The sequence below is a fragment of the Muntiacus reevesi genome, chromosome 20 (assembly GCF_963930625.1).
Source record: "Muntiacus reevesi chromosome 20, mMunRee1.1, whole genome shotgun sequence".
Lineage (NCBI taxonomy): Eukaryota > Metazoa > Chordata > Mammalia > Artiodactyla > Cervidae > Muntiacus > Muntiacus reevesi.
Genome location: NC_089268.1, coordinates 47,965,801 through 47,991,769, shown reverse-complemented (window position 1 = coordinate 47,991,769; position 25,969 = coordinate 47,965,801). Strand labels below are relative to the sequence as shown.

General features: G+C 44.4%; 1 protein-coding gene across 2 annotated transcripts; it reads left to right on the top strand.

Moving 5' to 3' along the window:
- The first annotated feature begins 2,891 nt into the window (after nt 1–2,891).
- SNRNP48 (small nuclear ribonucleoprotein U11/U12 subunit 48) lies at nt 2,892–16,917 on the top strand. Of its 2 annotated transcripts, XM_065912702.1 has the most exons (10): nt 2,892–3,085; nt 6,155–6,268; nt 6,525–6,585; nt 7,400–7,474; nt 7,862–8,008; nt 11,969–12,157; nt 12,639–12,760; nt 14,191–14,279; nt 14,579–14,743; nt 16,714–16,917. In XM_065912702.1, exons 1-10 carry the CDS (start codon nt 2,927–2,929, stop codon nt 16,760–16,762), a joined length of 1,170 nt encoding a protein of 389 aa, XP_065768774.1. In that variant the 5' UTR covers nt 2,892–2,926; the 3' UTR covers nt 16,763–16,917. The 2 variants fall into 2 exon arrangements, with proteins under 2 accessions (XP_065768774.1, XP_065768775.1); XM_065912703.1 differs by lacking the exon at nt 7,862–8,008.
- The last annotated feature ends 9,052 nt before the right edge of the window (nt 16,918–25,969 follow it).

Here is a 25,969-nt window from a genome sequence, read left to right as displayed (position 1 = left end):
TCCAAATACAGTCATGTTGGAGGTTTCGGCTTCAACCTATGAATTTTGGAGGGGACACAATTGAGTCCATCCTGAAGGCCTAACCTAGAACAGGGGTCAGGAGACCTCTTTAGGAAATGGTGATGAACAGAGTATCCGGAAACAGTGTAAAAGAGTTCTTTGGGGTGAAACGTCACACCCGCTCCAAGCTGCTGCCAGAGCTGCATTAAGTTCTGAGCTGAGAGGGTCGGGTCCTGGAGAGTGGACATACTTGACCTGGCTGAGGTTTGATCTGGTTCACATACACTGTACATCCACAGGAAAGGGAAATTTTCAATGACCGTCATCACTTCACATCCAAAAATAGCCTCACATTTTCCAGGAGGCTTGGCAAACTATGTAAATGCAAATGAAAAGGATGCTGTGGGCCGAGTGTGAATAGAGTGCTTCTTACAGCACATCCACTTGCAGCTACGGGACTGTTTCCATATTATTAACTTTATTTGTGTGTGTGTGTGTGTGTGTGTGTGTGTGTGTGTGTGAGAGAGAGAGAGAGAGAGAGAACTCTGCTATTTACCTTTGAAAATAGTTCACAAAAGTATCCTCCACTGTTTCTTTGCCTCATGGAAACAAGTACAAAGGAAAGCAAAGATTTGGCATCAGGCTTGGGGAAAAGAAAAAAATAAAGAAGGATTAGATTGTAGGAGTTATTAAAACTAACTGGGGAAACCAAAAAGGCTGATAAAGTGAACGTGGGTTAATCAAAAGAGGAAAGTACTTGAGGACTAATAGGATGTGTCAGAGAGACAGGTGGTTATAGTGGTTTCCACTGGCCAAACTTGGGACCATTTGAGCCTCAATAAAAATTATGATGGTTAAAAAAAAAAAGGCCAGATTACTCACAGGATATAAATGGACATTGATTATTAATGGCCTGAATCAATATGACAAGTTCTCCTTATCCGTTAGTAAATGCCTCCTGCATTGCTAACTTATGTTGACAGCATCATCATGACTGTCAATTATCAATGATTTACTTATTCAAAAGAAGTCCATAGAACCATGGGAGAATTTTTAATTATTGATTTACCCAACTTAGTTTTCTCAAAAATACCAATATTTTGTATTGGTTATAATTTCTGCAAATACATTTTTGCTTAAAAACTAGAATTATGATGGTAATGGAGTATGTAATAATGAATTTTAAAATCCTTAATAATTTTAAAAACCTGGATTTCATAGTGAAACAACAGAGAAAAATGAAAGTGTGGTAAGAATGGCACCTAATAAATGTAGGAGCCATGATAGAGAATCATCGTTTATAACTGCTGATGTAATCAGATTCAGGGAAGGATTGTGTGAGTGTTGGGAATAGGAAGTTCATATGGCTTCAGAGTATCATCCTTCAGGTTACTTACCAAATACCAAAAGGAAAATGTACAGTTACATTTCTGAAATGTAGAAATGGAGTGATGCCCCACCCCTACCAAGTGATCAAATTTAGCTTTACTAACAGCAGGGAAATCTATGTGTCCTTTATAAAGTGTAATAAAGAGGTACACACATCTAACAAAAAATGCTTAAACTGAATCTAATCATAAAGGAAAAAAATCTGAAAAATCCAGAAAGAGGAATGCTCTACAAGATGACTGAGTCCTGACAAAATTCAATGACTTAATCTGGACATCCTTGGTGGCCTAGTGGTTAAGACTCCTTGCTTTCACTGCATGGGATGCCAGTTCATTCCTGGTTGGGGAAATGAGATCCCTACTGGCCATTGTGTGTGTGTGTTAGTCACTCGGCTGCGTTCAACTCTGCGACTCCATGGACTTTAGCCCGCCAGGCTCCTCTGTCCATGGAGTCTTCTAGGCAAGAACACTGGAATGGGTTGCCATTTTCTTCTTCCACGGATCTCCCCCACCCAGGGATCAAACAGATTCTTTACTGTCTGAACCACTGTAGTGCAGCTTAAAAAATAAAAATTAAAAAGGAAAGTGAGGGAGGTTTTTCTGGAATAGCTCATGGTTTGAAAAAAATGATGAAATGGTTATAAATGGAATTTGGGGGACAACTGGAGAGATAGATATGAATATTATTATATTATTAATTCTCTTGGGTTTGATCATATATTGTGCTTATGTAGGAGAATGTCCTTACTTTTTTTTTTTTTCTAAATTAAAAAAAAATTTTGGCCATGCCTCCTGGCATACAGGGTGTCTTAATTCCCCGACCAAAGACCGAACCCCGGCCCCCTGCAGCGGAAGCGCCAGAGTCGTATTAATCACTGGCCCGCCAGGAAAGTTCCCTCAGTTGTTCTCAGGAGATGCATAGGGCAGCAAAAATCAGTGTGCGGGGCCGTGTGAACGGAGAGAGTGGGAGAAAGGCCAAATATTAGCAATTAATAAGCGGAGGACGGCTACGGGAATGGTCATTGTACAATTCTTTCAAACTTCCCTGTTGATATAAGCCTTTCTTTTTTTTTTTTTTTTTAATGGGGAGGGGCGTTGTTGACTGGATAACACCGTTCGGGGAAGGCCGAGGGCAAATGCAAACACAGTGAGTGAAAGTCAGTCCTGTCAGACTCTTGGGACCCCGTGGACTGTAGCCCGCCAGGCTCCTCTGTCCATGGAACTCTCCAGGCAAGAATATGGAGTGGGCAGCCACGCCCTCCTCCAGGGGATCTTCCTGACAGGGTCGACCCGGGTCTCCCGCACTGCAGGCGGATTCTTTACCGTCTGAGCCCTCAAGGAAGCCCCACGCGTCCACACACCCGGCAAAAACCGCCGCTTCAGGAAAAAGCCGGAAGCGGCCGCTCAAACGCACCCGCCCTTCCCGGGCCGCTTCCCTATTGGCGGTTCCAGTCACGTGCCCCCGCCCCAGAAGCCCGCGCGCGCGCCGCCCGCAGCCCCGCAGCTTCTTCCGGGAGCGCGCGCTGGCGGCGGAGGCCATGGAGGCCGATCCTCCCCCGGTGGAGGAGCGCAGGCGGCTGCGGGAGGAGCTGAGCGAGTTCGTGGAGAGCTGCCGCCGGACGCTGGAGGAGATGACGGCGTCGCTGGGCTGGAGCCTGGACCGTCTGGAGCCGGGGGAGGAGGCGGCGGCGGCTGAGGTGAGAGGCCCGCGGGGCCGTGGGCGGCGGGCGGGGCGCGGCGTCTGCAGGGCCGAGGGGGCCGCGCGGGACTCGGGGGCTCCAGCCTCCCGGGAGCTCCCACCGCTCCCGGGGAAGCAGAGGAATCGCGGCGGGGCTACAGTGAGATAAGCGGGCGGGCCTGGGGTGCTGCTTGGCGGCTTGCCGTGTCCTCCGCGCGTGGATACCGCTTTGGCACCAGGTTTGGGGCCGGGAGAACTGGGGAGTTGATGGGAAACAGTGGAAACAGTGACAGACTTTATTTTGGGGTGCTCCAAAATCACTGCAGACGGTGACTGCTGCCATGAAATTAAAAGGCGCTTGCTCCTTGGAAGAAAAGCTATGGCCAACCTAGACAGCATGTTAAAAAGCAGACTTTGCCAACAAAGGTCGTCTAGTCAAAGCTATGGTTTCTTCAGTAGTCATGTATGGATGTGAGAGTTGAACCATAAAGAAAGCTGAGTGCCGAAGAATTGATGCTTTTGAACTGTGGTGTTGGAGACTCTTGAGAGTTTCTTGGACTGCAGGGAGATCCAGTCAGTCCATCCTAAAGGAAATCAGCCCTGAATATTCATTGGAAGGACTGATGTTGAAGCTGAAGCTCCAATACTTTGGCCACCTGATGCGAAGAACTGACTCATTGGAAAAGACCCTGATGCTGGGAAAGACTGAAGGCAGGAGGAGCAGGGGACGGAAAACAGAGGATGAGATGGTTGGATGGCATTACTGAGTCAGTGGACATGACTTTGCATAAACTCTGGGAGTTGGTGATGGACAGGAAGGCCTGGTGTGCTGCAGTCCATGGGGTGGCAAAGAGTTGGACACAGCCGAGGGACTGAACTGAACTCAAGCAGGTTCCATGTCGGGAGAGCTGGGGAGTTGCAGGTCGCCTTCCTCTGCCACAAGATAGTGCATTTCTGATGGCAATGGCAGCATTCCAGGGCTGTTAAAGGAGTCAGTACCTGCAGCTCTCCTGGACGTTAGGATTGCTTTGGGAAGAGATGTAGGCAAGTGTGTGAGGGTCAGCAATGCTGAATTTTTTTTTTGTTTTTTAAATTATATACTCATTTGGCTGCAGCGGGTCCTAGTTGGCGGCACGCAAGCTCTTAGTTGCAGCATGTGGGATCTAGTTTCCAAGCCAGGGATCGAACCCGGGCCGCCTGAATTGGGAGCACAGAGTCTTAGCCATGGGGATGACCAGGGAAGTCCCCAGATTTTTTTTTTTTCAATGAGGTGAAAGGAAGTGCTCAGGTGGCATCATACTTTATGAGGCCTACTATGCTTTACAGGTTTATCATTTTTTTAAAAAACCCTTTCATTGTTTGGAAGTATAGTTGAAGCTGTGCATTCCATTGAGCAGAGCCTTCCAGGCCTTTCCACGTCACTGTGCACCCAGCAATGTAGGAAATTTAGATTTCTTTTATTAACAGTTAAGTAGCTCTTTGTTTATGCCACTTACTATATATTACCTTCTTTAATACTCACAATGACCTTATGAAGTAGGTACCCTCAGCCACCTCTTACAGATGAGAAAACGAACCGAGAGAGGTGAGCATTCGTCCCAGGACTCATTGCTGTTAGGTGGTAGTCAGGCTGTGAACCCGAGCATTCTGCCCCTGAGAGTGCTTCTCTAAAACTCCGCTCTAAAAGTGCAGAATTCTTGGGAGTTCTGCAGTGGTCCAGTGGCTAAGGCTGCCTTCCAGTGCAGGGGGCGTAAGTTCAATCTCTGGGTGGGGAACTAAGTTTTCACATGCTGTGGAATGTGGCCAGAAGTTAAAAATAAAATTCTGAAATTCTGATAATCAGTTGTGGGTGTGCATCTCATGTTTGCAAAACCAACACCTGATATTCAGGAGAGTGACCGGCATAAACATCCTGGAAAGTGGCATTGATAATTCCTAGACCAGGTGCAGTACAGAAAGGCAGTGAAGGTTCACTTCTCTGCTGGAATGCTTTCATCCTGTAATTGAGTGAACTGCATTCAGTTTCTGCCTCCAATAACTGGTGGTGGTGAGGGGGAATACAGAGTAGCCACTGTGTGTTACAACGTGAAAAAGTCTGTGAAGGGTAAGTCGTAATTGCTGTAGTGCGTGCGGCTGTGGGGGTGGATGGCCAAGACTTCCTTTGTAAAGTGAATTCTAAAGTGACCAATGAAAGGAGCTACATTAGCTAGGTGCAGCACAGAGAAAGCATCAACAGCATGGGTAGAAATCCAGAGATAAGACTGTGCACAGATCAGGGAACCTCTGAAAGTTAAGCATAGCTAAGAGCTTGGGATGTGGGGGGAGAGGGGGATGGTGGTCGGTAGGGGCCAGAGCTTAAAGGTCTTTGTACCAACAGCGTTAAAGAATGTGTGTGTGTGTGTGTGTGTGTATTTTTTTTTCTTCTTAATGAGAACAGTAGGGGGAGACATGAAAATACTTGAAGCCAAAGTGTTAGTTGCTCAGACAACTAAATTTTAATTTAATAAAGTTATAGTTGCTTATGTTTATTGACTGTGTGCTGTTTACCAGGCCCTGTCTGCATTGCTTTATGTGTATGAATTCAGGTATAGTTTATTTAATCTTTACAGTAGCTCTGTGTGCGTAGTCTTGCCATTAGACCCATTTTACAGGTGAAGAAACTGAGAGAAAGGAAGGCTCCTGACCGTGACTGAGTTGGTACAGTCATTAAGTGGCGGTGTGGAGAATGGAGGCGGGGGAGCGGCTGGGAGGGGCTGGTGTCACCTCAGACGAATGGGGGCAGGGGCTGGGACGGGGGCAGGGGTTCTGTGTAAGGACCTCCGAGTTCCTCAGGGGGAGATGGGCAGTGAGGTGGTCCAGGCAGTGAGCGTGCATACATCTTTGAGGAGGTGGGCTTTGAAGGGTTGGAGGGGGACATGGGCTGTAAGGGGTAAAGAGAACCAGGGAGGTTATTTTTTAACGTGTACGTACACTCACACGGGAAGTGGGGTGGAGAGGCTTACAGAAGAGGATATAAAAACATTTAATGGTATAGTTATTTCTTGAAAAATGATGTACTGTTTCCTTTGCTTCTGTTTGATCTTTATAGGATGAAGTTGCGATATGCCCCTATGACTCCAATCACCACATGCCTAAATCGTCTTTAGCAAAGCACATGGTGTCTTGTAGATTGAGGAAACTGGGCTATACCAAAGAGGAAGAGGTACCATATGTTTATTATGTATATGTCGTGTGATTCATGCGTTAATAAATCCTCACAGTATTTGGAAGGCGTAGTGTGAGGTTTTCTGGGAAAATAATAGTCATTTGTGAGGTGAAGTGGTATTTGCCTTGTTTTGGAAATGATTGCAAGAAATGCTTAAATGATACTAAACCTATTGTTGGTTTATGTCAAATATTAAAATAGTCATCTGATACTGGAGGACATTAAGATTTTTTTTTTCTTTTTTACTGTTTAGGATAAAATGTATAATTCTGACTTTTTCTATAAGAATGCGAACATACCTTCAATTACTTTGAGTAAGTATGAAATATACTTTTTAAATATCTTAGTGAAGCTGTATGTATATAGGTACTGATATTTCATTTTTGAATTATCAGAAGACTGGGTTTTTTAAGTTCCTTATGATTGATTAAGAAGGGTATTGCTTATAGTGACACTAGTTTACGCAATCTGAAATTTAGAGACCAGGTTTATAACGCAAACCAGAAATCCTCTAGAGCGTCCTACATTAGGGCACATACCTTGCTTCTTGGTTATAACAAAAACCTGGCCACACACGTAAGTTGAAGATAGAGCTGAGTGTGGAAATGTGTTCTGTGTGTTCACAGATTACATACAGGTTAAAATCTTGGGCTCTGGAATCAGAATACCTCATTTAACTAATTTTGTCACTAATAGTGTGTGGTTTTCAGTAAGGTAATTAACTGATTTTTTTGCCTAAATTTCTTTGTAAAATAGGAATGACGCTAATAACACCTGTAAGGAGGATTAAATATCCCATACGTTATATGGTTAAAATACTGCCTGACACTTAGCTGGGACTCACTAAATGTTAGATATTATATTGGTTGCTAAAGTTTGCAGCAGCAATTGCTACATGCTTGATTATATTAATAGTGTTTTCTGAACTGCTCGAAGTCTGGTTACTTATTGGATTCTGGTGGATTGGAAAGAATTCTGCATTCAGATTACCTCAGCAGCAAAGTGGGTTGTTAAGATTCTGGAAGGTTTCTCAGAGTGCCCAGAAAGCTTGGATTATTGGAACCTAGTTAATAATTCCATTGTGGACACTGATTCATATTGTGTTTATGGATTTTTTTTTTTTGACAGATAAGGACTCACAATTCCAGATAATTAAACAAGCTAGAGCTGCAGTTGGAAATGATGGTGATTATTATAATCAAAGTAAGTGGCATCATAGTTTGAGCTAATTAGTTAGACTGTCTTTCCTCCATAGCGCATATCACTAATTTTCAAGAGAAATCTTGTGAACACAGTTATATGAAATAGGTTAAGCTTTCCATCTGACATTAGACTAAGTACTTGGTGTCAAATAAATCCCCCTGAGTAGACTGTCTCACTCTGAGATTTCCTTCCTTGTGAGCATTGTTATTGTTGTTAGCTGTTTAGTCGCTCAGTCGTGTCTGACTCTTTGAGACTGCACGGATTCTGGCCCACCAGGCTCCTCTGTCCATGAGATTTCCCAGGCAGGAATACTGGAGTGGGTTGCCATTTCCTTCTCCAGGGGATCTTGCCGACCCAGGCCTCGAACCCCCATTTCCTGCATTGCAGGCAGGTTCTTTTCCACCAAGCCACCTGGGAAGCCCCTCTCGAGAATCAGCCCAATGTTACATGTAAGCATGTTGAGGTGCAATGTGAGAGGAGAGGCTCGGGCTGAAGAAGACCCAGCACCGTCCCTGCTCCTCGTAGTGAAGCAAGGTCAGTGTTACGTACCATTTCAGAGGGTTGTGGGAACCTGGTGCCCAGCTTTGGAAGCTGGGGTAAGAGATGCTACCTGGGACTTCACTTTAGCAGAGACAAGCTTAGAATTTTAGGTTTAAGCTTTTAGGAAATTGGACGAAAACTTCATCCTTAAATCATAGAAGTAAGTGGGTAAATGGAATTAATAGATTTCTAGGTAGGACATCCAGCCATACCCCGACTGGCTCCTCTGATAAAGGTTCTCAGTTGCCTTTGAGCTTTCTGAAGCCAGTTTCTCTGAGCACCTAGCCTTCGTCTCCCTCGATGTTTAGGGTCATGAGCCTGTTGTGAGCCAGCGTCTGGGCTGTTCTCCCTCGATCGTGTTGTGATTTTGGAAGGAGGAAGTCTGTTAGTCTCAGTCCACATTATATTGTAGCAGCCAGAAGCATGTTTCTTGTGTTTGCTGTTTTGAAGGATCCATGTAGTTCCAGGTGTTACTTTTTGACAGGGATATTTGACTCTCATCTTACTCAAAGAGATACTGAGCTGTGGTCAGTCAAGCCTTCTTTGGCTCCTACTCACTTAAGACGAAGTTAAAAAGTAGAGGATTTTGTTTTTGTGTTTTGGGAGAAGTTACTAGTTTTAACTTTATTTGACCTTAGCTAGTGAGATTTACTGAATTTATTTTATCTACTCCAGCATCTGTTTTTTTCAGATAAGGAAATAAACCCTGTCCAGCAGAGGTGATGAAATTCTGGGGTGCTTGTTCTAAAGTTCCTCCATACTTTTCTATTTTAGAAAAGATTCTGTTTTTTTCCAAAACTCTCATGTGTATTTCATTTCTCTTTGACATCACAGTTGTGATAAGTTAGACAAGTATTTTCTCTTCCATATTAGGTGAAGAAATAGAGGAACACAGAAGTGAGTTAACACTTTTGTGCTTTAATATAAGCTGGATTGAAAACCTAGCTCTGAATTTTGTGGATTTGAACATTGAATTTGGTTCTTTACAAAAGCAAACAATTACTTTAAATGAATCGTTCTTTCAGTAGGTAAAAGGAACTTTGATTTTGGATTTTTGTACTGTCTTAATATTTAATTGTTAAGGACGACTTGTTACATCATCTATAATCCTCTTTTTAAAACTTTTTTTCATCTTATGTACAGCTCTGCAATCTCAATAGAGATGATTTTTTGTGGCCTACTTAGGTCTTACACATTTAAAACTTTTTACCCCAGGACAAAAGTCTTCTTTAATATCTTCTTATTGATGTTTACTTTGAAGGAATGACTAACATGAACAGCTTTACATTTTCCATATAATTAATATTTTGTTGGTTACATACTAAATTTTAAGTTTCTTGTATTTTCATTTCATTGGTCATATCAGGCCCAAACTCAAAGTATAGAATTCTCAGCCTGTTAATCTTTGTCAAAGCTTAAACAGCCATTAGATCTACTTATTTACTTACAGATGTAGTTATGTTGGAATAAATAATCGTTTTATATTTCATGATCTTTTCCCTTCAATATTAAAAATTCAAGTCGCCGTACTTGAATTTCATGGCATCTGTGTGACTGGTGGCCATGATTTGAACATGAGTATACCGGGCTAAAGCATCCTAAAGAGATGGGAGATGATGGTTCTAACCCTGATCTTTTCCTCCCACTTGTGAGACTTCAGTGAATCATTTTATCTGTAAGGGCTTCATTTCTGCATCTCGTGTTAGGAAATTGACTTGGTATGAATTCTTCACAAAATTCTGAATTCGTATCTTTGACACAAGCTAACATTTAATGTTGTTAAATATATTATTTAATGTTAATATTATTAATATTTACTGTTGTATCTAACACGTTTGAGATGCCCTGTGATGGCCAAAAGGACTAACAGAGAAGAATGAGAGTTCCAGTTCCTGAGAAAGTAGATTGGCGTTTCAGTTTGGGTGATGGCAGAGTTCTGGAGCTGGGCAGAGCTGCAGGGTGCACAGTTGTGTGTTGCCGCTCAGCCCTCCACCCGAAAATGGGTCAAATGGCAGATTCTGTGCCGTGTCTATTTTACGACAGTTTTTTAAAGCTATTATTAAAAAAAAGTACGTAGAGGATCACAGTTAGTATGATGACATTTTATTCAGATAGATCTCCAAATCTCATAGAAACTTGCATTTGAATTTTTACGTTTTGTGGAAATGTAAGCTTCTTTAAGTGTGTTTATCCATTTTTTTTCTTTTGTCAGAAATATCTGTGTTCTGAATGATTTGAATGCCATTTGTTGTTTAACTTTTCCTGTACTTTTTCTTTTTCAGTAATTGGGGTGAGTATAAAGAGGAATTAGGAACCTGAATGTACTCCTTATTTAAAGATATGCAGTATCCTTTTTGCAAATGATATCCTTTTAAAAGTATCATTCAAATTTCTAAACTTTATCTTAATCACTGTCACAACATTATAGTCTTGACTTGGAATTTTAGTTGAGTTTCAAAGAATTTAAGTGTCAGGCTTGACCATACAGAAATTTAAGATGAATAAAGAAAACTCCAAAATATTTTAAGGAGGAAGTTACACTTCTTTGTTTACAAAGAACAGGCAAAGGTTTGTGTGGAACATGTTTTAAAATACATCAGTGTTCTTTTCATCTTTGTATTTTTCTTCCAAAATATGTAGCCTGTAATCAGATAAATTAGGTTTATCAAAGCTAACTCACTTTTATATTATAAACTGAAGTGTTCAAAATCTGGCTGCATAAAGGGGCTTTTCCTAGTGTTTGCCAGAGTTACAGTGAGAGGGATTGACAGTGGGGAACCCCTCCTGCCCACCAGTTCAGAAGCTTTTACTAGTACAGATTGTCATCCATCACTGTTACTTCAAGACTCAGATTCAGTGTAGCTCTTGTAATTTATAGACCTGTAAAGTCATCTCTTTTCTTGCGTTGTTATCCTTAGTTCATGGTATGCTCTCATTTGAATTTTTGTTTTGCCACTTTTACAAGTATCTGAGAAGAGCTATGGTTTTATGCTGTCCTGTGAACCTGAGTGGTTACTGCAGGGCAACCTAGCAAACGTTAAAAGGATTCCTTTAGTATCTGGTGTTCTTTGTTTGCATTCATGAGTAATGAAGTCTAGAAAGAATCTTTTTAAATTGCTTTATTTACAGTTACAGTAATTTTTTATTTCTTTGAGAAAATTTGAATCTCAAAAATTTTCTTCAATGTTTAATACATCATATCAAGGTATTGTATTTACTTTTTTTCATTAATGCGCAGATGATAGAAAGTTCTGTGACTTTGGAGGGGGGCTTGCTGTTGATAACTTTTCTCAGTTAGTTTGGTAAAGTCAACATGCTGCGGCTTCTGAAAATTAAGAGAAGTTTTAATCTGTCTGTCCTTCTCTGATCTGAGAAAGAGAAAGTTTGGGATTTCTGCCCCTTGGTCCATAGCTCTACATCATTGCCCAAATGGGATGTATTTTGACCATGAAACATCTTGCCTTGGTGTCTCATAAATATGATGTTTTTAACACATTTTTCGTATTTCTATAATTTATTTTCAAGGGACCTGTAATGTGTGTTGCCTATTAAAAACATTTTCCTTCACGTTTTATGGGGGAAAGCATATAGAGAGAAAATTAATATCTACTTTTACAGTATGGGGAGCCTTTTAAAAGTTTTTTCTTTTTAATGGGCCAATTGTCTCATGGTTATTATTGCCTGCCTTCATGGGATCTATCTGAGCACTGTTGGGGATAATAGCCAACATCCACATCTGTCCTTCCTGTGGATGCAGCATTCAGGATAGAGTCAGTGCTGACCATTATCACACAGGTGGCTGTTCTGTATATTTAGGGATTGTTATGAAAACAAATGGCTTGTGTTAATTAAACGTCACATTATTACTGTGCATGTTTAAAGATAAGTACTGTAGATCGTAAATCCACAGAGCTTCATGTATTATTTATCCTTGTGATCTTATTTTTACTCTAGGAGTATATTCTTCATTGCCTGTTGAAGTTCCCCTGAATCACAAACGGTTTGTTTGTGATCTGACTCAAGCCGATCGTCTTGCCCTCTATGATTTTGTAGTCGAGGAAACAAAGAAAAAGCGCTCAGATTCTCAAATTATCGAAAACGACAGTGATCTCTTTGTAGACTTGGCTGCCAAAGTCAATCAAGGTTTGAGATGAATATCTGAGTTTTCTATTTCTTAATTGTCATTTCATTCTTTAAGTGTTGATAAGATATTTGTCAGGCCATTTTGAGTTGGAAAAGGATGGTTTTGTATCATCTGATATTAAGATGCATGTTAAGGTGTTTACTTAGTACTTGAAATTTTATTCACTGGTTGTTACATTAAGCATACCTTCCTTCCATAAGAATGTTACATAGAACTGGGCTGTTACTTTAATCTCTGTACTGAAAACACTTTTTACATTCAGCTAATGGCTAGAGAAAAGGAATGATATAGTATATGTGCTGCCGAGGCGAGCACGAGAAAAGGAATGATATAAAACAGTCCATTTATACAACATAAAATTTTTAGAGTGCTTCATTAAAATATGGTAAAATATCAGATGATTATGGTGTTCCTTCTGTCTGATTGATAAGAATTTACAGTTTCTGATGATGTAATAATTTTATTTTGTTCTTTTATTAGATAATAGTCGAAAAAGTCCAAAATCTTACCTTGAAATCCTGGCAGAAGTGAGAGATTACAAAAGAAGACGCCAGTCCTATAGAGCTAAGAATGTTCACATAACCAAGAAGTCATACACTGAGGTAAGTTATAGATGACTGTGTAGAGCCTTGCTGAACAGGGGTTTCCCTTGCACAGTCACCGCCTGTCCCGTGGTTTCCACAGTTGCCTAGAGGTTTCCTGAGAGGACGTGGCTCCAGTGGCCACATCTGATTTGTATTTGTCCATCACGTTCAGACCCAGCCTTCACCAGACAAAGGCTCTTCAGGGTACCAAGATCTTAATGTAAAGAGGTTGTGCAGTCTTAGAGAAATACTGCTTTTGAGAAAGTGAACCTGCGTCATGCTGAGGACATAGATTTTGACTTTAGACAGTCCCAGGCTTGAGTTTTGACCCTGCTGTTTATCACTGTCTGTTTGACCTGGGCAAATGATTTGAGCTTTTTAAGATTCAGATTTTTTTCATTTTATACTAGTACAGACTTTGCAGGGTTATTGTGAGAAGTAGTTGAAATAATGCTTATGGACAAAGGAATTTTCAATAAATAGCTTTTTTGGGCAGAAACTTAAGTGTCCTTTTATGTACTCTACTAAACATTTGGGCCTAATAAGTGTTTTGGTATAAATTATGTGTAACTTACAGTATTATGTATATAAGACAATTTAAGTGCATTGCTGCTGCTAAGTCGCTTCAGAGTCATGTCCGACTTTGCGACCCCATAGACGGCAGCCCACCAGGCTCCCCCGTCCCTGGGATTCTCCAGGCAAGAACACTGGAGTGGGTTGCCATTTTCTTCTCCAATGCAGGAAAGTGAAAAGTGAAAGCGAAGTCGCTCAGTCGTGTCCGACTTCGCAGCCCCATGGACTGCAGCCCACCAGGCTCCTCTGTCCATGGGGTATCTCAGACGAGGATACTGGATTGCCGTTTCCTCCTCCAGGGCATCTTCCCAACCCAAGGAGTGACCCCGTCTCCTGCACTGGCAGGCGGGTTCTTTACCACTGAGCCTCCAGGAAGCCCGTCATCTGCATCTGGTCTCTGTTTATTTTACCCCCACTTATTCCCTCTCATCCTGCCCCAACAGTCCGTGGTTTGGGAGCAGATCCCCGATGTCTTTTGTCTGTAAAAACGTCCGTGCTTCCCCCCCTTTTAGTGATTTATCGTGTCTTAGTGATCTCCAACATGCGGATGAGTTGCACTACTGCCGACAGTACAAAGGACTCGCTCGTGTGTGTGCTCCCAGATCACCCAGGGCTGACCACGTGCCCCTTTCTTGCGTGTGCACGCTCTCTCTCTGCACGTGGTTCCTAAACTCTCAGGGCTGAGTTAACACGTGTCATGATCGTGTGCCCCTGAATCCTTGGTGTGTCGCCTGTTTGCGTTTCCTGAACCGCACACGTCCCACCGTCCACCGTGTCATAGCTCTCGGGAGATGTCTGATTGATCATGAGCGGCAATGTTTGCGCGTTTCTCGAGCAGCTTTCTCACCTGGCGGTCGGTTCCTCCCCGCCCGCAGGTGATCCGGGATGTGATCAGCGTGCACATGGAGGAGCTGAGCAGCCACTGGCAGGAGGAGCAGGAGAAGGACGCGGACAGGGCGGACAGGTATGTCCTCAGCGGAAGAGGTTCTCCGCTGAGTCTGTTACCTGTCACTGTCCAGCTGGGTTTTGGCACTTCTCAGACCACTCACAGCACACTGGGATTCGTCCGGAGGCTTCCTCCTCTTCCTGTTACCACAGTTGTAAAACATACTCTGCAGAGCTGTGTTTCTTTGCCTGCCCTCTTACTGGAGTGCAAGATGATGCGCATTTATTTGGTCTCTGCTATAGAATGTTGGGCTCGAGGCTGGTCTGTCGTGGAGACCAGTGGTTGAAACTAGCTGATGACCATTCTTTCTGCCTCAGGAGTGAAGAAAGACGGTCGGCTTCAGTGGACTCAAGGCAGTCTGGGGGGAGCCATCTGGACGGTGAGTGTTCATGGCGTAGACGGGACCGGAGTCGGAGCCCACACAAACGGAAAAGAAATAAGGACAAGGATAGAAGCTGGGACTCCAGGAGAAGGAAGGAGAGGTAAGCCCGGTGGCACGTCGTTCGCTGCTGAGTTGTTTACCTCTGACGTGTGGGGACAGTCCTTCTGTCACAGGCCATGCTGAGAAAACGGAGTGTAAGCAACGCGAGGCAGCGGGGTACACAGTGTGTGAAGGCCCTTCGCCTGCGTCCTGTCTCAGGGCGGATAGCCACAGCTCTGCTGGCGTGGCTGGCTGCCTGCTCGCACCTGGCTTCCTTTTTATTAACTTTTCTCACCGAGACACAGGAAAGTAACGTCTGGGCGGAGAGCCAGCTGCGTCACAGAGGTGTTTGCCTGGGTCTTTCTCGTCCTTCAGTATCTGTGCCCACCCCTGCTGTTTTCCGGCTGTCATCCTTTCTCTCTGTCACGAATCCCTCAGATAAAGGGCTTTACTGAGGCCCAGGCTTTACGGCAGTCAGCTCTGCCCTTGTTGGGGTTCCTGATAGACGTTTGATCACTGGGGAGATATAAAGTAATACTGAAATAATCCAGGTTGACACAGGTCTGTTCGTGTACCCCAGCCGCTCAGTGGACCTCTGCCTGGACCTTAACTTGACCAGGCCTGCCCCCGGACGCGTCGCCCCCGCACCCCTGTCCTGGTTCACGGTGACCGGCGTCTGTCCGCCCGAGCCGGAACGCGAGGCCCTGCTCGACGCTGTCTCCCGCCTCCCCACGTGGTCCTGGCTGCCGCCAGTCCTGGTGCAGGCGGCCCCCTCGTGCCCCCGCCCCCACCCTGGACGCCGTCCTCTGGTAGTTTTCCTGGCGGTCTGTCTCTAAGCTGGTCCCCTGTAGCCCCGAGATCCCTACCCAGCTGCCGGAGTGAGCTTTCACCTCTTAAGACCCTTCAGTGCCGAAGTCTCATGGTTTAGAACAGCTCTGGAGACCCCTGGGAGCAGGGCCCTTGGCTCTCTGCCCTGCGTTTTGCCCCTGCCCTGTGATTTCATAGCGTCTGCCCTAGCCAGCCCAGGTTCCTCACTGCGCCTCGTCCATGCCTTCGCCCTCCTGTCTGCTGCCTGTTTCTTTTTTATAAACTCCTCCTCAGCCTTTAAGATGCAGCTTAGTCATTTCCGCGAAGCCTTTTTTTCCCCATCTTGTTGCCACTCTACCCAGCACCTGCGATTCATTTAACTTACTTTTCTCTGTCCTAGACTGAGCTCATTGCAGGCAGGTTTAGTCTCATTTGCACAGTGTTTGTCTAAAAGTAAGCTCTTAAATGGTATCTTTCTAGGATCAGTGGTGATCAGGAATCAGGCTTACTGGTTTAATAATTCTACTCACCTTGTTATCATTCAGTTTGCAGGTTCAAAGCTAGCTATGAATTCACATTATGAAGTAGTCTCTTAGGCATCCCTGCTGGTTCGTTCGCTGAAGGATAACCTCTGGTCGTTATGTGCACGTTACCTCTCGGTTGGCTGTTGGAAACTGTGCTCTCTCACTTTCTCTGGTTGGTCAGTTTTTCCTCCTCTGAAGTAATTTTTGACATGTCCAATCAGTCCCTATTGATTGATATGTGTTAAATAGCCTCAGAACCTAAACATGGTTGGTTTTCCTTCAGTGAGGATAAGTTGAGCGTCAGCAGGAAGTGCTCCTCTTTGAGACCCCCTGAGGTGGGATGCCCTGCAGGGAGCTGAGCTGGGAGCCGGGATGTGGAGCTCAGAGCTCTGAGTTCCTCCTGTGACTCCAGAGTCCTGTTTGACGTGAACTCTCAGGTCATCCATCTTGTACATATATTAAGAGCGTAACTCCAAAGCACGGCTTAAAAAAAAATCCGTTTTCCTGTATCCTCATCTCAGTTTTGTCCAGTATTTTTAGTGATGCTTTTTTTTCTTTACTCTTAAAAAAAAAAACCAAAAAGACTGTTCTGTTTTAAATGCATGTTTTAACTTGCTCTGGTCTATATCTGATGTAAGTACATTGCTGTGAATTATTATTTTAAAGTTTTGGTCCTTTTTTTTCACCCCTCTCGTTTCAGGGATGGGGAAAGACATCACAGTCATAAAAGAAGAAAGCAGAAAATGTAAAGCGCAGTGTCTGTGCACACGTTAGTCAGGCCTGTGCCATGGTAACCACTATGCTGGTGTCCGTCGTCGTTGCTTGCAGCAGGAGCATGAGCTTATGTCGGCTGTTCAGTGGTCACGTCATTATTTTTCAATAAATACCTCTCAAACCATGAGCACATGATGATGCTCTCGAGCTTTGTTTTCCTGCCTGATTGCCTTCTGTTGCTGATTGTGTTTCATTGTCTTTTTTTTAAATATAATTTATGTATGAAAAAATTCTTTAAAGTGAATATTCAGGCTCTGTAACTAATACATAAATGCATTCTTATTGTAATTAGGCTTACAGATAAATTAAAGCCTGCAGATAAGGCTAAACAGCCCTTGGAGCACCATCTGTGCTGGCATCACTGTGGCCACCCGAAGGGTAAGCTGGTGAGCTGTAGCAGAGAAAACAACCCAGATACTCATCAGGGGAGGAGGGCACACTCGTGTGATAGAGCAGTGTGTCAGGCCTGAGGGAATCAGCTGCATCATCATGAGCAGATCTAAGACATGATGCTAAAAGAAGAAAAGCAAGTTCCAAGTTCTGTGTAGAGAACAGCAGTGCACATTCTCTGTGACTTCTTATGTGTATGTCAGTCACTCAGTTACGTCTGACTCTTGTGACCCTGTGGTTTGAAGCCCGCCAGGCTCCTCTGTCCACGGGGATTCTCCAGGCAAGAACACGAGTGGGTTGCCGTCCCCTTCTCCCGGGGAACTTCTCGACCCAGGGGTTGAATCCGAATCTCCCGCATTGGCGGGCAGATATTCTTACCATCTGGCCACCATATATGTGTGTAAATGCATTCTTAAAGGTTCAGAAGAACTTCCAGCCTCAACAGTGGTTACTTGGGGGAGGAGGTATAGATGGGAGAAAGGACGGGAACCAGGCTTGGAAGGTGGTCAGAGGGAAGTTTAGCTTTATCCATAATTAATTTTAATTATTATCCATGTTAATTTTTTAGTAATGTATTTGTGTTTCACTTGTTAATTAAAAATACACTGTTAGGTTTTTTTTTTTTGTAAATCAGCTTTATTGAGGAACTTTTTACATAAAATGAAATCCATTCATTTTAAGTTTCATTAAGTTTTGATATACCTCCTTCCATGTAACCTTCATCTCGATCAAAATAGAGAATGTTTCTGTCTGCCTCAGTTTCCCTTAGACCCCTTTCCCAGTCAGTTTCTTCACCAGCAGCCCTAGACAAACACAGCTCTGGTTTTTGTTCCTGTTGATTAGGAGCATCTTTTCCGGGATTCATATGAGCGGAATGCTCTGCACCCTCCTCCCTGCCTCTCCACAGGTTGGTCTGAATTGTGTGTCAGTGGCCTATCCTACTCGTATTGTCCTGTATGCTGGAGCATTCAGGGGAAAGTTTGGCCTGAAATGTTAAACCTCTCGTACGTGAAGAGCAGTGTCTTGAATTCGGGGAACCCAGGTTAAAGATTCCCCAGTGAGTTACAAATAGAAATTAAACCTCGATCATTTGAGTCTGTAACTGACAACGTCAGGAATGTCAACTGTATTTAGATCTGATTGGCTGCTGGTCTCCGGGTGGAAGAAGCACTCTGATTTATAAGGTGGGAATCACCCTACCAGTATGAAACCCTGTTAGTGCCATTGTATGTAATTTCTTAAGTGTGTAAAATTCACGTTTAAAAGTCTTAAAGACTGGAGTTGGCATAATTTTGAGCTATATGAAATTTCTACTTTTGTAGGTCAGATCCATTTGAATGATTTAGTTTCACATAATATAACAGTTTATAATATTGTTTTTTGTTATGATTTCAGTGACTTTACTAACTGGAAGACAGTTTATTGAAGAGTAAAACTAAAAGATGTGCTTTTAGTGTGAGAGAGATGGGGAGGGAGCAGGGGAGGTGGGACTGGGGAAAATCGAGTGTGTGTGTTTTAATGGCTTGCTAGATTCACTCGTGTGCAAGAAATTGCCAGGTTTTTGTTCAGGTGACTGTTCATGAGGTTTATCAGTTCTGTAGTCTCCTTGTCTTTGGTTTTAGTATCAAGATAATGATGGCTGGGAACGTTTGCTTTCTCTCTTATCTGGGATTGTGAAAAATCTGTATTATTTCTTCTTAGGTGTTTGGTAGAATTTATAAGTGAAGCCATTTGGAACTAGAGTTTTCTTTATGGCAAAGTTTTATCTATGAATTTAACAAAATGAATCTATTTCAAGTATGTGTTTCTTCTTGAATAAACTTAAAGAGAAAAAAAATTGCATTAAGGCCAAATTAAGCAGGAGGAAGATAACAAGAGCATAAATTAGTGAAATAGAAAACAGAAAAGCAATACAGAAAGGGAAACCGAAAGCTGGTTTTTCAGAAAGATGAATAAACTTGGTAAGCCTCCAGGCTGAAGGATCTGGGGGTGGGGGGAGGGGGACGACAAGTGGCTAATACCAAGAATGAATGTGGAGATGTTGCTATATATTCTACAGACTTTTAAAATGGCGAAAAGGGAATATTATGAACAATATGCCAGTAAATTCAACGATTTAAATGAAATGGGTAAATTCTTTGAAATGCACACTGCCTGCAGTTGGAAGCAAAGTATAGTGTCTTAACCCCTGGACAGCCAGGGAGATTATGAAGAAATTTAATAAAACGTGTAAGACCTGCATGCTGAAAACTACATACCTTGCTGAGTGAAATTAAAGACTCAAGTGAAGAGATACTGAAGCCAAGGGTCATCGTCAATCCATTAAACTAGCTAGCTTAATGGTGCCGTGGGCTCAGTCGTGTCTGACTCTGCAACCCCGTGGTCTGTAAGCCTGCCAGGCCCTTCTGTCTATGAAATTTTCCAGGCAAGAATACTGGAGTGGGTTGCCATTTCCTACTCCGAAGGATCTTCCTGACCCAGGGGTTGAACCCAAATCTGTATTGACTGGGGGATTCTTTACCACTGAACCACCTGGGAAGCTCAGCTTGCTTAGTAATAAACTGCCTCGCCAATCAAGCTGGCTTTAGTTGTTTTTTTTTTTACAAAACGCTGCCTGTCCAGGCCTCAGCACTGGGCTTTCAGGAACATGGCATCAGCTGTATCCAGTTCCAGCTGGTTAGGACTGGTTGGCACCATCAAGACCCTCCAGCTGGAGTTGGGAAGCTGGAAACCCTGCCTTCAGAGCTTGCAGACACTGGTTTTCTGAGCGTTTAAGTCCGATGGAGGAGCCTGTAGCCTACTGGTACCTGCACTAAACCACTGTTACCTCGCTGTTTCCTTCTCTCTGTCATCTATTCCACGCTCCCCATGCCTCAGCTTTATCCCGTAAGTGTCCCAAGCCCCTGACCTTCAGGGAGGCGGATTTGAATTGTTCTCCTGGCTTCTCTTGAATAAACAACCCCCTTCTCCGCTGCACACCTCAGCATCTGGCTGGTTGCGTGTCAGACAGACAAATCTGGTTTGGTAACAGCACCGTACTCACAGACTGTTTTAAGTTACCAGTTCTCTCTAGATTGAACAACGGTTACAATGCAATTTCAACGCATTTCCAGAGGCTTTTGTTTTTTAAAAGCTTGTTGTTGAGGAACTTGTTCAGTCACTAAGTAGCTTCCGACTCTGTGACCCCATGGGCTGCAACACACCAGGCTTCCCTGTCCTTCACCAGCTCCCGGAGTTCCTCAAACTCACGTCCATTGAGTCGGTGATGCTCTCAAACCATCTCGTCCTCTGTCGTTCCCTTCTCTTGTCCTCGGTCTTTCCCAACATCAGGGTCTTCTGGAATGAGTTGGCTCTTCATGTCAGGCGGCCAAAATATTGGAGCTTCAGTCCTTCCACTACATGTTAAGGGTTGATTTCCTTTGGGATTGCTTTGATCTTGCTGGAGGGCATACCACCTAAAGAGCTTGTGGGAATCTTCCTGCAGGTCATGGGTTTTGAGTCCACTGGAGGTGCAGCACCCAACCTAGGAGTTCTGATTCTAATCCCAAAGAGGCAAAAAGAGCAAGCGTGAGGGCAGCAGGAACGAGACCGCACTGGATGGAGGCAGAGTCCTGGGAGGTGGAAGGGAAGGAGAAGGAGGGGGGTGGTGGTGGGGGCCCTGTTTGAAGAAGAAACAACCACCATGACGCCCTCCCCCCCAAAAAAATTATTGTCCGGATAGAGTTTATTTGATTCTTTGGAGAAAAAAATCTGGAGCCAAGAAGGCAAAATTACAGCTTTGTTGAAAAAAGGATATTTTAAAATCAAGAATAGATACATTTCCTGTAACTTTGTTGCCAGATTAGAATGGAGCTGTTAACTGGAGGCAATGATCCTATGGGGTTTGTGAAAAAAGATTCTGCTTCTTTGGACACTTCAATTTATTAGGGGTGGTCATTTAAAAAAGGTCACTAGGCATGCCTTGGACAGAGAGGCCACGTGAAAGGGGAGAGGGCTGTCTGGGAACTTTCTGTACCTTCCTCTCGGTTTGGCTGGGAATCTAAAACGTCCCCCGCCCCCAATAAAGTCTATTTTAAAAGTATTAACAAAAGTGCCTTTGTTTGCCAGCAGAAAAATTAAGACTTGAAATTTTCAAAAAATTCTAGGAGGTCAGAGGTTTCAGGGTAATATGTAAACAGAAATGAAACAATTCATCATATTTTTCTGGCTTTTGATGAAGTCACATTAAAAGTCAAAATGGGGGACTTCCCTGGTGGTCCAGTGGCTAAAGCTCCATGCTCCCAATGCAGGGGGCCCGGGGTTCGATCCCTAGTCAGGGAAGTAGATCCCACATGCTGCAACTAAGACCCAGCACAGTCAAAGAAATAAATAAAAACAAATATTAAAAAAAAAAAAAAAGTCAAAATGGAGAAGCAAGTCTAAATCTCTGAGCCTCAGGCCTTCAGAATTGGGAGCAGTTGGTGAGCTGGATTCTCTGCTGAAGGGAAGCATTGCTTTGGGTGGGGGCACTCACCTTGCCCTTCTCACCCGGGTACCCCTGTCACCTGCCATCTCACCCCAAAGGACATGTGGCAGAAAGACAGGCCAGCACCCCTTGTAACATGGAGGTCTTGGTTACACAGTCCTTACACAAGTGTTCACGTGAGAACACTCCTGAAGAAACAAATTTCATGACTTGTCGAATGTATCATGCCATCCAGAAGTAAAACATTTCAGAATGTTTCTGAAACATCTAGGACTTTACCTGTTTAATCATTAGGAAGGAGCAATATATTTGTAGGACAAAACAGCTTTGCAGTGAAACTGGGGAGTGGGGAGAGGCAGCTGTCTTAGGTGGAGAGAACATTCTTTTATTGCTTTATGGAGGAATTTCACTTTCTCAGTTACTCTGCAAACCAACTACTTAAAAAAAAAAAAAAGCGTATTATTGCTGGGTAGATAAGAATGGGAGGCGTTTCTGTCTGGGGACCAAAGTCAGGCAGGAGAAAAGAAACAGGCTAGCGTTCCCCTTTGGTTTTTTCCCCCTAAGCTGAGCAGGAGAAAGTGAACCATCTTTCATGCTGTTTGCTTTAGCTGGAAGTGCACCAGGCGTGTCACAGGCATGGTGCTGGTCTCTTAGGGAAGTGCCTCAGGGGCTCGAGGTGGATTGGCACTCATTCCACTCTCCTCCTCGTGTGCGTTCCCGAACTGGGGAGGTTGCGGGCTCAAAGCCACATTTCAGCTCTGTCGCAGCAAGGGTTGCTGTTGATACAGAGGATCAGCCAGCCGTGAACCAGTGGGCATGTGCTGGCGCAGCTGCCAGCAGGTGCAGGAGTCGTTTCTGCGGCAGGAGTGCGAGCCGGAGACCCCGGCAGGAAGCAGGGCAGGTCCTCTGCGGGTGTGCTTTTCGGGGAGATTTCCCGGGCCTCCTGGAGCTGCAGCAGCAGTGGCTTCCTTATTCTTTTAGTGCCGTTATCTCTGCGAAGCTGTGTGAGCCCGGGTCCGCGTCAGCTGGTCTTAATTTCCCCGTTCCTGGTGTGGCAGAGGCGGCGGTGCTCTGGGCCGACTGGTTCTGGGAGTTATTTCTGAAGGCTCTTCTTAGCGCCCACTCCTGCAACCCACTCAGTGATTTCGTAAGCGCCCAACCCCTCAACTCATTACACGCGTTGTCTTAGCCAGTTCAGGCTGCTAGACTACCACAGAGTGGGTGGCTTAGACAGCAAACATTTATTTCTCTTGGCTGGCCCAAGGGAAGTCCAGGATGAAGGCACGCGCAGGTTCAGGGTCTGGTGAGGGCTTCCTGGTTCACAGCAGATCGCTGTCTCCTCATGTGCCCTCCGTGGTGGGAGGGTTGCCAGAGATCTCTGAGGTCTCTGTCTATAATTCCGGTCATGGGGCCCCCATCCTTGTGACCTAGTCACCTCCCAAAGTCCCCACCTCCAAATACCATCTCCCCGGGAATTGGGTCTCAACCTATGAGTTTTCGGGGGGACACAAACATTCAATCTAGAGCCTGCATTGTAGGATTGTTTCCTCTCAGAAACACGAGAGTATCTCTTTACTAAGTGCGTTCCGTGGATGTCTCAGGTTTCCTGGGACACAGACCACTGAGAAGAGTGGCTGGTTTCTCTCACCGTAGTGGATGCCCTGGTACGTTTGACCACTTCACCACCTAGGAAGCAAGCATCGCCAGTCCCAGTTCACAACTGAAGAAATGGGACTTGGGGAACTCAAATGACTTGCCCAGTGTCACCAGCCTGTCAGCCAGGATGCAGGTTGCAAAACCGGGCACGTTCCCTCATGACCCTGCCCCCATTCCAGAGACCTGGCGTGGGTTACACGGTACCCTGGATTTTTGCTCATCCTGTGTGCTTGGGATCCAGGGCTCTGCTTTTGTGCTCCTGAAATTCTTCCTCTTCCTTTTTAGAAATGTTTGCTTGTTTATTCGGCTGTGTTGGGGCTCAGGTGCAGCACTCAGGATCCTCACTGTGGCGTGTGAGATCTTTCCTTGCGGCCCACGGACCCTCTAGTTGTGGCGTGTTGTCGCATGTGGGGGCTGAGTTGCTTCAAAGTATGTGGGATCTTAGTTCCCCGACCAGAGATGGAACCTGAGTCCCCTGCATTGCAAGGCGGATTCTTAGCCACAGGGCCACCTGGGAAGTCCCCCATCTTGAAATCCTTAGTGACTTTATCATTGAATTTGCGTCTTGTGATGCAGTCGGATGGGATAACAGCACCCGTGATAGGGCTTCGCTCCTGGCTCTCTAAGTGGTCCCTCCTCTCGCCTCCTCCTGGGGCGGGGGAGGGGGGAGGCGGGGAGCTTGGGCACGCTCACCCCGGAGGAGAGGGTGTCCTGTGGGTGTCCAACACACCACCTGTGACCGTGCCTGTGCCTGTGGGAACATGACATTGAAAACCAAACACCAGGACAGGTCAGGAGAGATCACGGAAGGAATGAAAGGTCTTTTTGTTTTCCTGCTTCTTGAACAAGGGGCCCTGCATTTTTATTTGGTGTGGGGCCCAGGGAATTGTGTAGCTGCTCTGCCCTTTGACTCATAGCCTGGTGCTTTTATTGAATAAATGCATGGACTTATTTGTCCGCATTAGAGAGTCCTGTTAGCACATAAAAGAGGAGATAAATGGCACTCGTCTTTGCTCTTTTCACTCCCAGTGTTAGCATTCTAAGATCATCACTCTTTTGATGTACCAACATTCTTTAATATCTATTTGCAAAGAAACAAGGCATTCATCCTGGAATTAAAGGTTAACATGGTTACAAGTTATGAATTTTCCTTTTGGTGCAAAGTTTAGCCATAGTACAGATTCTTAGTGTTTCTTTTTATGGTCTTTCCATTTAAGGATGCCCAAGGGTTGGATGAATGTACTATTTTGAGGGAAAAAATGCATAAGAGGTTTAAAAAATTCTTGGGACTTCCCTGGTGGTCCAGGGGTTAAGATTCTGCACTTGAAGCACAGAGGGTGAAGGGTCAATCCCTGGTGTGGGAAGTAAGATCACGTATGTCTCTTGGCATGGCCAAAAAGTTAAAAAATTAAATAAAATAAGAAAAAAATATTTAAATTAAAAGGTCACTTTTTCTGAAATAAATTATGCACACTTTGAAGGGCGGTTGTTTTTTAATAGTAATTTGATATCTCACAGATCAAATGGAGTGCCCCAAATAGGCCACAGCACATTGACACATGTAGATAAGTAAGTCCCCTAGGCTCGTGGTCATGGAGCCCCCCAGGTGACTGGTGAAGCCAACGTGGTCCTAGCTCGCAGACCAGCTTTGGCGAACTCCTGCCCGATCCATTGGCTTAAGGCAACCAGGTTTTTACTATATTTCATCCTCTTTCAAGGGTCTTAAAATTCTGGTATTTGAGGCAATTGTTTTGGGAAGATGAGGATGGAATTGTCTAGAAGAAATTTTATTTCATTTACTCCTTAGAGGGAAGGGGATATAATGAGTAGAGAAGATTTCTTTTGGTGAAAGCCCTACATGAAGGAAATGGTGTATTTGTGCTTTTAAAAAACATGTGTTTTTTTTTTTTTTTTAAATAAAAACATGTTTAGATGGATTCATTTTTGAATTATTTTGATATTGAGATTTACATTACAAGTTCATATCTTTCTTTATTCATTGGTCTACAGGGAAGAAGGCAATGACATATGAGGATGCTTGGTTATTCTTGCTTCTTAGGCAGCTGGGCAATAATTCTTGATGGTTAGGTAATTCAAAACCTTATGAGTGAACTTGCAGTTGATATACACGGCCTGCCTCTCCTCCCAGAGCCTGTTTCACTCTCCCAAACCTCTCCCTCATCAGCAGCGGTAGGAGACGGGAAACGAAACGCGAGCCCGTGCAGGGGCGCTGGGGGCCCCTCGCTGTGGGATCTGGGGGAGCTCTGAGGGCACTCAGTGCCCCCGTGGCTATTAGAGCTGTGACGTCACGGTGACCTGCAAGCAGAACCCGCGATCAGAGAGCAGTCACGCAGGCTAATGCGCGTTTGCACAAATAGATTCCCTCTGCTGGACTTTGAAAATCTGAAACGTTATCTCTGATAAAAGGAAAGGGTTTGTTTACCTTAGAGGAACTGAACGGCTCAGATGATGGGGAGGGATTTTTGTTTTTTGAGGGCTTTTTCTCTGATATTACAGTAATCACACTAGCCTTGTTTAGGCTGGCTCTGAGCCTGCGGTTGTCATTCTGGGGTTGGAGGAGGGTCTGAGGTTCCTCTCCTCCATCGTCTCTCTGCCTCCATGAAGAGACCAGGGTGGAAGCTGAGGGCGGGGGCCTCAGGAAAGAGGGAGC

What these genes read in the sequence shown, in the direction of transcription:
- SNRNP48 (XM_065912702.1), top strand. Translation starts at nt 2,927, where the DNA reads ATGGAGGCCGATCCTCCCCCGGTGGAGGAGCGCAGGCGGCTGCGGGAG. An exon ending in GCTATACCAAAGAGGAAGAG is followed by an intron (nt 6,269 to 6,524) that starts GTACCATATGTT and finishes TTTACTGTTTAG; the next exon opens with GATAAAATGTATAATTCTGA. An exon ending in GACGCGGACAGGGCGGACAG is followed by an intron (nt 14,280 to 14,578) that starts GTATGTCCTCAG and finishes TTTCTGCCTCAG; the next exon opens with GAGTGAAGAAAGACGGTCGG.